Raw genomic sequence first — 15340 nt, 5'->3', positions numbered from 1 at the left:
ATACAGACAATGGTCAAGGCATAAGATAAGAATAAAGAAAGGGCCACAAATTTTATCAATACTGTTAGTAAAATAGTGAGGAGGGGGAGGGGAGGTAATGGGGAATACCATTCATTTGGTTTTCACTAATAACCAAATTTTCCTTCAGCCACAGAGAAAAGTTGGGTTGTTAAGGTGGGATTACAATAAAAAGCTCTGATTTATAAACCAAGGAAAAAATAAATTACTGTAATAAAAAAGTTGATACGTTATTGTAATTACTTTCAATCTGTCACTTTCACACAAAAATGGGGCAAAATGGCATTAACTCCAAGAACCCAACCCTAACAAACCAGATATAACTGAAGATATTATCAATACTACCCTTAACGTGAAAATATTTGAATATACATGTTGAGTTCTTAAACTAAAATCATCAGGCAAGTACTTACTGCCTTATACTGTTGAGTTTACGAGTGGCAGTATCATCCAGAGCAACAGACAAAACACTGGCATTTCTTCCCTGTTTTAAAGGCTGAATATTTTCCTTACTTAACTCCCAGGATTCAGAATTGCCTTCCGCTTCCATTGTCTTGTTTATAACTGTCTGGAAAAAGAAAAATCAGGAATATAGTAGTATATAGCACAACTTTTCAAACATTAAGGACATAAAAAAAAGTTACAATAAAAAACTACCAATCTTGATGTCATTATGGCACATTTATTAACAAGACAAACAGACCAAGATACTAATAAAAGTCCTTAGCTACTCCTCTCTTGAGTCAACATACCATACTTGGAAGTTTCACATCGATCAAACACAACCACACACTCACTCTTCTGGAGAAAGTTTGAAAACCAAGGAATTTCACGGAATGTTTACAACTTAATTTCCAATTTTACCTCAAAATTTAACCAAAAATCAACAAAACTACAAAAATTGTCAAGATGATGCTCCCTTCCCTAAAACTCAGCCTGACTGCTGTATGTCACCCTCGTCTCTTAGGAGATACTTTTATGTCCAATAAGGCTGCTAGAATAGTACCATTGTGAGGTCACTTTCCCAAAAAACCACAATTTTGAAGTAAAATGATATTGTTATGATACAATAAAGTTTCATACATACTTACCTGGCAGATATATACTTAGCTTTAGACTCCGTTGTCCCGACAGAAATTCAAATTTCGCGGCACACGCTACAGGTAGGTCAGGTGATCTACCGCCCTGCCGCTGGGTGGCAAGGAAATAGGAAACCCATTCCCGTATTCTAATCAGATTTTCTCTCTTCCACCTGTCTCCTGCGGGGAGGCTGGGTGGGCCATTTATCGTATATATCTGCCAGGTAAGTATGTATGAAACTTTATTGTATCATAACAATATCATTTTCATACATTCAACTTCCCTGTCAGATATATACTTAGCTGATTGGCACCCTTGGTGGTGGGTAAGAGACAGCTAACTACTGAAATAGACAGGTAAACAACATATGTTGTAGGTACAGATAAACCTTGGTTCCTACCAGATTAAGCGGAAGACTTTGTGGCTACTGCCCAGGAGTCTGCTTCGCTTCAAGAGCCTCAGTGAGATAGTGATCTATGGCCAAGAGTTCTTGTGGGTCTGCCAATGGGGTCTTATCCACTTACTCGGCAGAGCCTAAATGGCATTTGTCAATGGGGTCTTATCCACTTACATGACAACACACCTTGCCTAGTGGCATAATTAAGGAGCATAACACCGATCCCGATCACCTGATCCTAACACAAGGGTTAGTACTTAAATTGAAAAGAGTTATCCCCAAACTCCTTTCAAAAAACCCTAAAAACTCTGTTAAATAAAATTTAACTCTCTAATTAAGGATCAGTATCGGCTCCCTATCCCAGCAACGTATCCGCAGACACGTATAAACCAAGAGAGAAGGACCTCTCGCAGGTTATCTTGACATCCTTCGGGTAATGGGAAGTCAACACAGAGTTGTATCTCCCGTATGTGACAGCTAATATGTCCTTTATGACATATTGTTATGGAAAAAACAAGAATTCGCAAAAGCTCGCACTTCATACGCTTTTAATTCTCAGCTGTTTGAAGGAATCATCAAGGCACTTATGAAGTGCTTTAGAGATCACACTAGTCTCAAAAAAGGTCAGGGTGTTCTTTGATATGGATCTCTTCTGGATGAAGCCTGGAGCCTGGCTGGCGCCTCGTGCCTGGCAGGCGCCTGGCGCCCGCCTGGTGCTTCTGGCACCTGGCGCCTGGCTGGGGCTTTTTGTCGCCTGGCGCCTGGCTCCTCCCCACTTGCTGGAGCTTCGAGCTTGGCTGGAGTCTCAAGGCTGGCTGGCGATGTCCACATCGGACACACTCACCTGTCCGATCTGTTCGCCTCTGGCGCATTTGCGCCAGGTTGGAGGCCCGCTCCTTCTCCGCATCAGACAATAAACGCGTTCATTCGAGCTGTCTGCCTCTGGCGGTTTTCGCCTGTTTGGCATTTGGCGCCTGGCTGGCGCTTCGTTGCCCAAGGATCCTGAACAAACCACAATAGTTTATCAGGAGACTGGAGAAAGGTGGAAGGAACTCTTCTACCTGGAGCCTCTGGCCTAGGACGAGGGGAGGCGCTTGTAGCCAGTTACATCCAGTAGACGATAGGATATCTAAACAGGACGAGAGAGAAGATTCTTCCTCCGAGGAGGATCCTTCGTGAGTACTTCCGTTGCTAACGAGATCTGTTCCTACATGTTGAAGAGGTTTCTCGTTGCAGAATCTTCCCTCTCCTTGCCCGAAGGAGGGGAAGGAGCCTGGAAGTCGAAGGAGACTCCGAGCCGAAAGTGGGCGAACCCAGGCTTTCTTAGCTCTTATCGTGTCCCTCTGAGTACCTTCTGGGAAGCGCTTCGAGCCCTCATCGCACCCCAAAGACTGTAGGCAAACGTTAAACCATTTCTTCTTCTGAAGATAAAACTTACGTACCCTGCCTGGGCAAAGAAACCCTTCTATCTCTTCCCGTATCAATTGGGATAATCCCTTGACTTCAAAGCTCTGAGCCAGGATTAGAAGGGTTTTAGTTCTTTGCCAGACATACTATGCTGGCAAGAACCAATCGCCGAGTCTCCATTAAATCTGATGCGAGATTCCAATACACAAAAATTCACTTGTCCTCTTGGTAGTTGGTAGGGCCAAGAGAAACAATGAATTCCCTCATAAAATTTCTAAAAGAATCTTGATGAGGAGAAGTTCCAACTTGTCGAAACACGGAATCTGCGGGCCATGAAAAGATCCCAACTCGAAGTACACGATATCCTACTCTTGGTTGTATTGAGGTATCGTATAAGATCCCGAAGATCTTAGTCCCTTTGTAGAGACAGAGTATAGCCTGCTACTGTATTCTTTGATAGCAGATATATACAAAGGTGATTCTTCTCTCAGAAAGGGAAGAAAACCCACCATGTGGGTCACAGAGGTATCGGAAGAGGACAGTTTCCTCATTCAACCCAGCACGATCTGCAGCACTTCTATGTCTTGGCCATGACACTTGTCTTTCCCCTTGCAAAATCCTCTCATTCATATCAACTTCTCGTCAGTCTGCACGCAGACAGACCCAGAGTGGAGAGGTTTTTGAGGTCCCTTTCTAAGTGAGGCTGATAGAGTAGACCGACTCTCTTGTGAAAGCCTTTAGAAGAGTGCTGTAAGAAGGACGTGACCTCTGTGAATCCAGCCTCTTGAAGGCCAAAATGGGGCGAAAAGCATCATCCTCTCTTCCTCTGACGCCACAAATTATCTTAATACATCTGTTAAGAATTTATATATATATAGGGGAAAAAAGACTAATGTTTATTCCCCTTTCAAACTAAAGGATGGCGTATATTGCTACCGCTCTTGGATCGAGAATAAGTAAGCAGTCTAGAGGAAGCCTCTTCGTCTTCAACCTTGCGAAGAGATCTATGAAGAAGACGTATCGCAGGTTTCCACAACTCTCTTTCCAACTAAGATCAGACAGACATTAATAGTTATTATCGTCGATCGAGAAGATTCTCACGGACGTGCAACATCGTGCAGCGAACCTCTTAAGGATCGTTACGTTCCGTGTCTGTGTTCCAAACAGATTCTCTCTTGTTAACGCGAACAGGGGCAAAAAAAAGAGATTCTCGATGCTCCTTGAGATATGAGAGAGCTGTGGAATTGGCCTAATTGATTTAAAAAATCATTTCGTCCCTCCTTGGGGTCGAATCCCCTTCCAGTTAAGACGGGGAACGAAATCAGGAACGAACCGTGACGTTCCCGAGCCTGCTGTCAGAGTGGCTACTGAACCTTTCGGTTAACAACTCGCTATATCGAGAAATTATCAAGTCCACTAAATTGCTTGCAATTCTTTTAGACTATGTGCCAGAACATCTGTACCTCTGTCATGGTACCCGGCACCCTCTCATATGTTATTTCCGTTTCTTGGTAGGAAAAACTTTATAGGCGTAATATAGTCCATTCAGGGAAACAAACTTCTGCCACGAAGAAAATGGTTCCCATCGGACTCATCCATCTCCTCACTGAGCATGCTCCGTTCTCTAATAAGACTATGCTTTCGTAAGCATGAGAGCATTATATAATATAGTGCTCTGCCGCGTTAGAATCATCTATAAATTCTGTTACATTGCGGTAAACAGCATCGAAAGGTTGCAAGAGATCTTTCTATTGAAAGCTTCTTAGCAAAACGCAGACAATGTTATTCATGTTTGCCTACAAATCCCCTCAATTCGAGGCTAAGTCCGTGATTGTAGGGGAGAGATACGGTTAGCCAGTCAATCCCGTAGGAGAGATGTAACCAACCGCTCATGACCGAGAACTATATGGTACTGTGTTGGCCTACAGTGACAGCAGTCTTCGTTCGCTGCCTCGCTGTACTCTTCCTGAGTTGCCAGTTACTCCATTCAATGAAGGAATATGATAAAATTATTATCGAGCCTCAGGAAGTTCTCAATAATGCATATTTAAGCTAAACAACCTTCGTTAAATACAGAAGCTAAGTCGGTGTTGTCGTAACAAACTCTTTAAGCATAGTCCTTACCTAGGAAAACTCCTGGAAGGATACAGGGAATTCAGTTGCCAACCATAGAGGTAACTACGGTATGCGCATATGACTTGACCATACAGTAGTCTTATACACCAAATTCTCTACTAGTACATTCTTTCCTCGCCGAGGCAGAAAGAGAATGGAAAAATTACTATCTTCGTTCTTTTCGTCAATAGAACGAATTAGTATTAGCCGAAGGAGATCCCAAGTGAGAACCGAGGATTGAAGAGAATCTCTCAAGCTTCCTATTCTCTTGGACATTAGACTTAAAGGACTTATTCTACGCGTCTACTACTTGGAAGAGCCTCTAATCAATGAATGAGAGCTCCTCCGAATCTTGTCCAAGAGAGCTTATATGCTTACGCGATAAGATGTATTGAGATCTTTGTCAATGAGAACTAACCCATTAAGATACAAAGAGTATACATTTTTTGTCAATTATGTGTTATGCACTTACTTGACAAGACTTTTAATATCTCCCTAAGGAAGGAAGATAATCCAGGAACTCGTTAAGTCTTCTTGATTTCCACAGAAATCGCGGAAGGGACAGGATTCCTGTTCAGATCTTGAGCTTACGGAAGGAAGATTGATGTTCCCTTTCCGCAGTCATTCCCGAACGCCGAATAGATGAGATTCTTATTAAGAAAACTCCCGTAGCTCTTGCCTCGTCATAATGAGGGAAGAGTATGAATGAAGGAGAGTCCACGCTGAGAGGAACTGCCTGTTACAGCAGTCTTCTGAATATTGGAGAAGGGCTTCTCTCAGTATCAGAATCATTCTGACAAAAGCGACGGCCGCCTGTGCGACATCTTACGCCTTTGCCAGAGAAGGCTGATCCTGCTAAAAACTAAAAAGAGAAGAACTCTTGGAAGGCGATTCGCACCTGAAAGTCTGTCTCTGGAAAGTTCCGCGCGCCTGGAAGGTGACTCACGCTTGGAAAGTTCCTCGCACCTGTAAAGTTCCTCGTGCCTGGAAGGAGACTCGCGCCTGGAACGTTCTGCTTGTGTGGAATGTTCCGTGCGCCTGGAAAGTTCTGCTTGTGTGGAAGGTTCTGCGCGCCTGGAAAGTTCCGAGCGCCTGCTTGGAAAGTTCCACGCGCCTGGAATGTTCCGCTTGCGTGGAAGGTTCCGCGCACCTGGAATGTTCCGCGTTCCTGTTAGGCTCCTCTCGCCCGGAAAGTTCCTCCTGCCTGGAAGGGGCTTCTGGCCTGCTTGGCGCTTCTCGCCAAGCTGGTTCTTCTCTGTCTGAAGACCACCACTCATCTATAGGAGCTAGTTGCTTGGGAGAAGGCGGAACATTCTCAAGAAGCTCGGACACAGCTCCACGCTTCATGGAAGAATGCGAAACAGGAGATCGGAACTCTGGTTCTAGCTTGGAGGGAGGAACGCGGCTCGTGCCCAGCTGTTGGAACACGGCTCACGCCTGGCTGTTGGAACGCGGCTCGCGCCTGGCTGCTGAAACGTGGCTCGCGCCTCTCGCCTGGTTGGCGGCTCAGGGTTCTCTTAGTTTCCAGAGAACGCGATAGATCGTCCGAACTCCAAACATGTCCATTCTTTGTCTTTTTGGATGTAAGATGAAGAATCGGAAGAAGAGACGCACTTTTTAAGGATGCCTTTGCAATGGCGATCCTTGGCAGTCTGGGATGCTCCAGATCCTGCCGAGGGGACACCTGATCGGTGGGGATTCTCCGTAACCTCCGTAAGGCTTTCGACATTCCTTCTCCTCTGGGCTTGGGAGCTTGGAAGAGGTCTAGGCCTGGGAGCGAGACGGAGCCGATCAGAACACACCCTCCACTGCACTGGAAACACTATACATATTCACTTCTTACCTTTTTTGAGAGCTCGCATCTTGAGCTCCCTCGATTTATTCTTCAAATTTGCACAAGATGAATTTGTAGTTTCTGAGGTAAGAAGGTGATGAGGATGCAACAACTACTAGTATTGTTAATACTCTAACTGCTCGTTAGCACGAGACTTATTAAAGCTCCTAAAGGAAGCGTTTCTAGTCATATGCTTTCCGACTTCCTTGAGTAGGAAGTTAGAGTGTTTATATTTCCTCAATCAAGTTTTTAACACTTCTTACACGTATTAGTGAATAGATATTAATATTTCCCTTTATTGTAAAATATGTGAGTGTCTACCGAAAAATTCGGTAGTTTCGCGTAAAATTTTCTTCGAAAATTCGAAGCCAAATTCATTAAAAAGTTACTAAAAGTGTATGCCAAACCAAAGACCCAGTACTTCCCTGCAAAAGATAGCCCAGAAGATCGATGGCGATGAAAAAGGAAAATCAAATCAGGAGGTACCAACAACGATGTTGTAGGCACCGGCGACAGAGAAAATCTGATTAGAATATGGGAATGGTTCCTATTCCTGCCACCCAGCGGCAGGGCGGTAGATCACCTGACCTACCTGTAGCGTGTGCTGCGAAATTTGAATTTCTGTCGGGACGACGGAGTCTAAAGCTAAGTATATATCTGACAGGGAAGTTGAATGTATGAAATTGTATTTTTCATAACTATACAAACCTGAGGTCCTTTACAAAGGGAAATACTTACAGCGCCAGATGGACCGGTCGTAAGCTTTCTAACAAGGTAGTTCAGTACCTTGTTACTCCCGATGTTCGGGAGTCCCGCCCGACTGAAGGATAAACATTCACTTTGCTTTAGGCCCAGGAACAGAGTGAGGGGTGGCATGAGGTGGAACTAAGTGTAAAGGACCTCAGGTTTGTATAGTTAAGAAAAATACAATTTACTTCAAAATTGTGATTTGTTCTGACACATAATACAAACCCTCGGTCCTTTACATAGGGAAGACTCACTTCTTGGTGGGTGGAATCTGAGTCTTGTGAACAGACTGGTGTTCGTCCGACCTTGGTTCCCTCCCTGGTCGTAAGAGCAGAGGGAGGGATCCTAGCCTCTGTCCAACTGATCGGAGTGTGCACTGCGGGATCAGTGGTCAGACCTATGGACCAAATTCATAAGAGGGAGGCAAGCGTGCCTCTTATGAATAGCAAGCAAGAACTAGTTCCTACGCAAGAGCCAATATACTGTAAAGTCTTGGGTTTGTCTCTCGCTGGTGTCCACTTCCCCCCTTGTTAGGGAAGTGGTGGATAAACGCTTCCATCCCTAGTGAAAGGGATGGAATGGAGCTCGGTTACGTAGCTTACCTGCATCGATCATCCTGTCCAGCGTGGTGACGACCGCCACCCTCTGCCCGCAGGGAGAGGGAAGAAAAGAGGAAGAGAAGCCAGTCACACTCTCATTCACTCTTCCATTCATGCAGTCTCACAAGGATGAGATGCTATCTTGTCCGGCAAGGGAACTGGGTAAGCTACACAACTTGTTGAGCAGCCACCATGGGTCACAAGGAAAAAGTGTCCAAGGACCGACCTGTGGCCAATATCCCAAAGGTAGAAGGAAGTAAAAGTGGTCTGGTTGGCCCAAACCCCTGCTTTCAGCACCTGTGCCACGGAGAAGTTCTTGCAGAACGCGAGGGTTGGAACCAATACCTCCGACTTCGTGGGCCCTCGGTCGAAGGGTACCGGTGTCGTCACTCCTATCTGAAGTGTACGCCTTCCTGATGACCTCACAAACCCAGAAAGAAAAGTGTTTTCTTGGACACCTCCTTCTTGGTAACCCCGGTGCTAACGAATTCTCTTCAGATAGCGCCGTAGCACCCTCACAGGACAAAGCAGCATCTCATCCACATCATCGTTGGTGAAGTCTTTCAGGGAGGGGATCGTGAAGGACTCGAACCTGTCGTCAGGGACCGAAGGGTTCTGAGTCTTTGCTACGAAGTCCGGGACGAAATAGAGCGTCACCGATCCCCATCCCCTAGAGTGCTGAACATCAAAGGAAAGAAAGTGAAGTTCTCCTACTCTCTTTGCCAATGCCAGGACCAACAAGAAGACTGTCTTGAGGGTCAGATCCCTGTCTGACGATTTTCGGAGTGGCTCTAAGGGTCTGCGAGTCAAACTCCTAAGTATACTAGTCACATCCCACCCTGGGGGACTGAGTTCCCTGGGTGGGCAAGACCTCTCGAAGCTCTTCATTAGGAGCGAAATCTCCAATGAGGTTGAAAGATCGACTCCTCGTAGTTTATGGACTAGGGCCAGGGCAGCTCTGTAGCCTTTAACTGCTGAGACGGAGAGGAGCTTCTCTCGGCAAAGAAAGACGAGGAAATCCGCTACCTGCTGAAGAGAGGCTCTGAGAGGAGAGACCCCCCGTCCACGACACCAACCACAGAAGACAGACCACTTCCCCTGGTACACTGCTGCAGAGGACTGTCTGAGGTACCCTGCCATCTCTGTTGCTGCTCGGCGAAAGAAGCCTCTCGCTCGCAAGAGATGGTGGATAACAGCCAGCCGTGAAGACACAGAGACCGAACGGCACGGTGGTACCGTTCCATGTGTGGTTGACACAGGAGGTTGTGCCAGGGGGGAATCTCTCACGGTGCCTCGGAGAGAAGAGCCAGCAGGTCCGGATACCAAACAGCTTGAGGTCATTTGGGTGCCACCAGAATCATCCGAAGATTGCTGGTGACCAGCACTCTGCTGATCACCTTGCGAATCAGACAGAACGGGGCAAAGGAGTAGACTAAGTGATTGTTCCACGGGTGATGGAACGCGTCCTCTGCAGCTGCCCATGGGTCTGGCACGACGTAGAAGAAAACCTCGAGTTTTCTGTTGTACCGGGTGGCGAACAGATCCACGACTGGACGCCCCTACAGGCTGAAGAGCCTTTCCGCCATGTCTGGGTGAAGGGACCATTCGGTCCCAATCACCTGATTCTGGTGGCTGAGCTTGTCCGCCACTGCATTCCTCTTGCCTGGAATGTATCTGGCTGTCAGCTCTACCTAGTGAGCTATGGCCCACTCGTGCACCTGCATCGTCAACTGGTGCAACGGGAGGGACACTAGGCCCCATTTGTTGACGTATGCCACTACCATGGTGTTGTCGCTCATCAACACCACTGAGTGTCCCATCACTCGCTCCCGGAACTCCTGGAGTGCAAGGAACGCAGCCTTGAGTTCCAGGACATTGATGTGAAGGTGCTTATCGTGATGTTTCCACACGCCTGCAACCAGCAACTCTTCCAGGCGTGCGCCCCAACCCTCGGTCGATGCGTCTGAGAACAGCAACATCTCCGGAGGTGGAGTGAGCAGGGGCACTCCTATTACAAGGTTCTTGTCGTCTAACCAACAGGCCAGGTCCTCCCTTACTTCCTCCATGAGAGGAACAAGGAAGGACTGCAGATCTCGTGCCTGTGACCAACACTCCCTTAGTCTCCACTGGAGAGAACGCAGGTGAAGACGCCCGTGAGGGACTAACTTCTCCAGTGAAGACAAGTGACCAATCACGACTTGCCACTGCTGAGCTGACTGTTCCCGTCGAGACAGGAACCACCTGGCTGCCTCCCTGAACCTGCGGGGAAGACTCGTGCTGCTACTGTGTTGATCAGCATGCCCAGGTACTTCATCCTCTGCTTGGGCTCGAGATCTGACTTCTCGAAGTTCACCACGATCCCCAGATCGCGACAGAAGTCAAGGAGTCGATCCCTGTCCTGCAGCAACGACAAGCCAATCGTCGAGATACTTCAAGAGACTTATAACAACCAAATGGGACCAAGCAGACACCAGAGTGAACACTCGCATGAACACCTGAGGGGCGGTAGAGACCAAAACAAAGTGCCCTGATTTGGTACACCGTCCCATCGAGGATGAAGCGGAGGTACTTCCTGGAGGACTGATGGATGGGTATTTGGAAATACGCATCCTTCAAGTCTACCGAAACCATGAAGTCGTTCTCCCCGATGGAGTCTAGCACTGAGCGTGCCGTCTCCATCGTGAACAGAGTCTGGCGAACGAATCGGTTCAAGGGAGAGAGATCTATCACCGGTCGCCAGCCACCCGATGACTTCTCCACTAGGAAGAGTCGGCTGTAAAAGCCCGGCGACTGATCTCGTACGACCTCCACAGCTCCCTTGCTCACCATGGACTTGACTTCTTCCCGAAGCGCTACGTCCCTGGCAGAATCTAGAACGTATGTCTGAAGGTGGACCGGGTGTGAAGTGAGGGGTGACCGCAACTCAAAGGGTAGTAGATATCCCTCCCGAAGGACATCCACTACCCAGGTCTCGGCTCCGCAGCACTGCCAAGTTGCCCATTGGGTTGCCAGGCAACCGCCCCACTTCCGGCAGCAGGTGAGGAGGAACTCTGTCCCTAGCGTTTCCCCTTCTTCGACATCCGCTTGGCGGATCCCTCACGGGAGTGAGAGGTCGGTCTGGGAGGAGGGCTGACGCTCACTCCTCAAAGCAGAAGTTGAAGGCTGGGTCTTTCCTCTAGACCTCGATGCAGCTGATGTCTTGGCAGAGGAAGAGCTAGCCGAGCTCCGAGGCTTGGCCGCAGTTGCTTGAGGCTGCCCAGAAGCCTTCGAGACTGCCTGGTGTACCAAGCAGTCACTGTCCTCAGTGCGCTGCTGTTCCACCGCAGCATCCACCATCCCTCTAGGGAAGAGAGGGGCAGAACCCAGCAACGGTCCGTTCCGCAGACCCATTGTTACCTCGCGACCGGCCGCCCTGGTCACCCGAGCGAGGACTGCGTCCCGACACCTCAGGACCAGGCTGGCCATCTGGTGGGCAAATTAGGAAATAGCCCTACCTCCAGACTGACACAGTCTCCCGAACACAGTCTCTCCTTCGAGAGAGATGAGTCCCAAGGAGGCTGCGACTTTGGACACCGTGAGGGACCACAGGTCCAGCCAGGAGACTGCTTGGAAGGCTGCCCTGGCAGTCGCTTCCAGGGCCGATGCCTCTTGCTGTGAGAACCAGAGGTTCTCAGCCAGCAGGTGATGGAGAGGCACCCTCGGAGTTAGCCTAGCTATCTCTTGGTTAACCTACTTAGTCGGCAACGGGTCCTCCAAAGGCACGTAGAAGCGCCACTGACGGGGTAGAGGAGGGGAAGTAGCTTTTCTGACCTGCTGGCCCTAAGCGAGCCCTCCTGCCCGGAGACGAGAGAATTCACCTGGCACAGCACAGCGTCGGCCAAGGAAGATCGGGGAAAACCCACCGTGGTCCTGGGTTCCTTCTTAGGACCCCACAAAGACTCCACCCTCGAAGGATGTTCAGAGAGTGGAAGCACCGATCCTTCCCCGAGGTCATTGTGCTGACGAATCAGCGCAATGAATTCCGCAAACGACCTCTGGATCTCTGGAGTGATCGCGTCCTGAGGCGATGGACCGTCAAATCCAACCAGGCCGGACAGCTCCCGAGACCCTCCTCCTTCAACAGGAGGAACCCTGTCAGACCCCTCATGGTCTCCTCCAACCACTTGAGCATACAATCTGCTCGGTCCCAAGACTGTGCCAGGCTCATAGGCTCTCGTGGCGGGACTGCGTGGAGCGCACTCCTCACGGTGTAGCCCGAGGAGGTTGAAGGGATAGGAGAGGAAGACCTTACGCTCCTGCCCTGCCTACCAGCAGAGGCGGTGGGCTGGGAGGACTGCAGGCGATCGCCAACCTGCGGTGGCAACCAAGCTGGAGGTTTAGTCCCACGATCTCTCTGGGGAGAACCGCTGGACCGAGAACGGTAGCGACGGTCCCGAACGTCAGGAAAGCTGCTACCAGTCAAGCGAGCCGTCCGGTCCCAGTGGGAGTGACAGTTGGGAGACCGGTAGAGTCCACTGGCGTGGTAGGAGCATGCACCGTCCTCTCGACATGTCACAGTACCTGACCCAGCCGAGACTAGGTCTGGTGACCGGGGAGACCTCTTCCTGGCCTCAGCACATGATCAATTTGGTGGGACCGTTGTGTCAGCACTGGGAACCGGGGGATCACTGCAAGAGCGATCGCCGGCCTGGCGAGTCACCTGAGCAACTCCAACCACTCCACAGTGCTTATTTGATTGTAATTATAGTACATGTTTTGGTCTTAATTCACTCCAAATTGCACTTGAGCTACGTTGCGGTTCCTGGTTCCTAAGCGCTCACTCCACAAACACAGTTACGGGCAGCACATGAGTACACGGTTTATGAGGTGCAAAGCTTTATTCCCTTAATTGTTTAATTACTAATTTTTTAGTTTAACTGTACTTTGTTACTTCAAAATATTTGTCTGTCATCCCTTTTTTGCAACCAAATTAACCCCGAAAAATTACAGATAGGGTAAACAACCGCAGACAATCCACGATCGCTCTGGCCAGGCCTTATTCACTCGATATTTAATTGGTGAAACAAGAATACAATTACAACTTTAAGCATAACATTCAAAAGATTAAAATTTTGTCAACATAATGTGAAAGCCCCATACAAACTAAAATAAGCACGTGAGCTCTTCGTAAAATATGTTTTCAAGGCAGTTTTGAAATCCAATATGGCAGCAATCGTGTGGCTGGCCGTTCTAACCACAGACAATCCACCATCTTTCCCAGCCTTCCCAGCACTCATTTGAACAATGTTAGCGTACATATGTAACGTTTATAGATCTTACTCAAGATTGCAGTTGTAATCAGTACAATAAAACATTTTGTTGCCTATATTAGAGAAAGTAAGACACTTTTTATTCCCGGGGTCATGGTTTGAACTGAATTCATTTTTACCTTATTCGATTGTAATGCTTATTTGATTGTAATTATACACATTTTGGTCTTAATTCACTCCAAATTGCACTTGAACCACGTTGTTGTTCCTGGTTCCTAAGCACTCACTCCGCAAACAGAGTTACAAGCAGCAGATGACTACATGTTTATGAGGTGCAAAGGTTTATTCCCTTAATTGTTTACTTTACTCATTATTTAGTTTAACTTTACTTCAAAATATTTATTTAATTAATGTCTATTATCCCTTTTTTGCAACCAAATTAACCCCGAAAAATTACAGATATTTCTGAAGTACGAGCAGACGACGGCAAAAAAACTCATCGTTGCCAATCTATGTCGATGCATTTACAAATTGTTTCCATGAATTCTAGCTGTCATAGTAATGCAGTAATGATAAAATTGCTGTAATATGTATATATACTACAAAAGAGATACGCTAATTTCACTTATTTCCCCAGTTTTGTGTAAGTCTTATACCAAGTTTGGAGGGTAAACACATACCAATTGACAACACTGATAAACAATTGAAGAGCGCAAAACGCCGCAAAGAATGCCATAGTCCCATTGAATATGTACGAATAAGTACTGGTTAGAGGTCGGGTTTACAACTGTTGTGATGAAAGTGCCCCAGCATCTATGGGTACAAATGGTGTGCGGATTTAGCACAGGAAATGGGAAGTTTGTTGAGACAAGCGACTCTGCAAACATCGAGATGGCGTCAATCTTCGAAATATTTAGAGTTGTAAGTAAAAACTTCAAAAGCGTTTTGGGGTAGTGTGCACTGCGTTGGCCACACTTTTCATTACCCTCTGTTTAAATCTTAAAATATGGCCTTAATTTCTAACTTTGGAGAAAATACTTACTTCGAAAGGAGAATAGAGGTCTTGAGCTCCTGTTATCCCCACCAACAACTCATGACTGATGACCATCTCCGGTGTCAGGACGTGTTAAAGTACTTTTTCGGAGGGTGGCCAAAACCGCGATAGTCGGTGAGTTGGCCAGTCCACTCGGCTGTTTACCCTAAATAAACAATTTGAAGTAAAGTTGAACTAAATAATGAGTAAAGTAAACAATTAGGGGAATGAAGCTTTGCACCTCATAAACATGTAGTCATCTGCTGCTTGTAACTGTGTTTGCGGAGTGAGTGCTTAGGAACCAGGAACCACAACATAGTTCAAGTGCTATGTGGAGTGAATTAAGACCAAAATGTGTATTAATTACAATCAAATAAGCACTGTGGAGTTTCAGTTATGATGGCACTAAGGATAAAACCACCGATCACAAGGTAAAAATGAATTCAGTTCAAACCATTACCATGGGAATAAAAAGTTGGCACAGGATATTGGTACCGCAGCCGTATCCCGATCGCGGTAGAGATTGGTACGGCAGTGAATTGCGCATGCGTCAATTTCAGACATCCTGCCGTACAAATCACATAGTTTGGTAGGGGTACGGCAGATTCAGTCAGTGGTGCCGTATTGCGCTCTTGACTTGCTGTAGGTACGGCAGTTAGCTGTATCCATTTACCAGTTTGCTAATCATATTGTATTATGTGACCAGAGTTCGGCTTTTAGGGAGGACAGTCCCGCTTGTTTGTGCTACTAAAAAAACTATTCCAATATTAATGGAACAGTGCTGAAATTTTGTTTATTTTGCCATTTCACTACCTGGTAAATTCTATTATCTTCTCCGACAGCTGCAATACCCAATGAAGT

At 47.1% G+C, this 15340-nt stretch overlaps 1 protein-coding gene across 1 annotated transcript in view; it reads right to left on the bottom strand.

Annotated features, from left to right (window-relative positions):
• LOC135211196 (mitotic checkpoint serine/threonine-protein kinase BUB1-like) overlaps positions 1 to 15340 on the bottom strand; it is a 201531-nt gene that overhangs the window by 181268 nt on the left and 4923 nt on the right. The window contains exon 2 of the mRNA XM_064244418.1: positions 432 to 586. Within this exon, the coding sequence (XP_064100488.1) occupies positions 432 to 568 (137 nt within the window). The 5' untranslated portion in view covers positions 569 to 586. The remainder of the gene's footprint in view (positions 1 to 431; positions 587 to 15340) is intronic.

The sequence above is a fragment of the Macrobrachium nipponense genome, chromosome 4 (assembly GCF_015104395.2).
Source record: "Macrobrachium nipponense isolate FS-2020 chromosome 4, ASM1510439v2, whole genome shotgun sequence".
NCBI lineage: Eukaryota > Metazoa > Arthropoda > Malacostraca > Decapoda > Palaemonidae > Macrobrachium > Macrobrachium nipponense.
The sequence above is the reverse complement of the archived record's forward strand: the minus strand, read 5'-3'. Positions and strand labels throughout refer to the sequence as shown.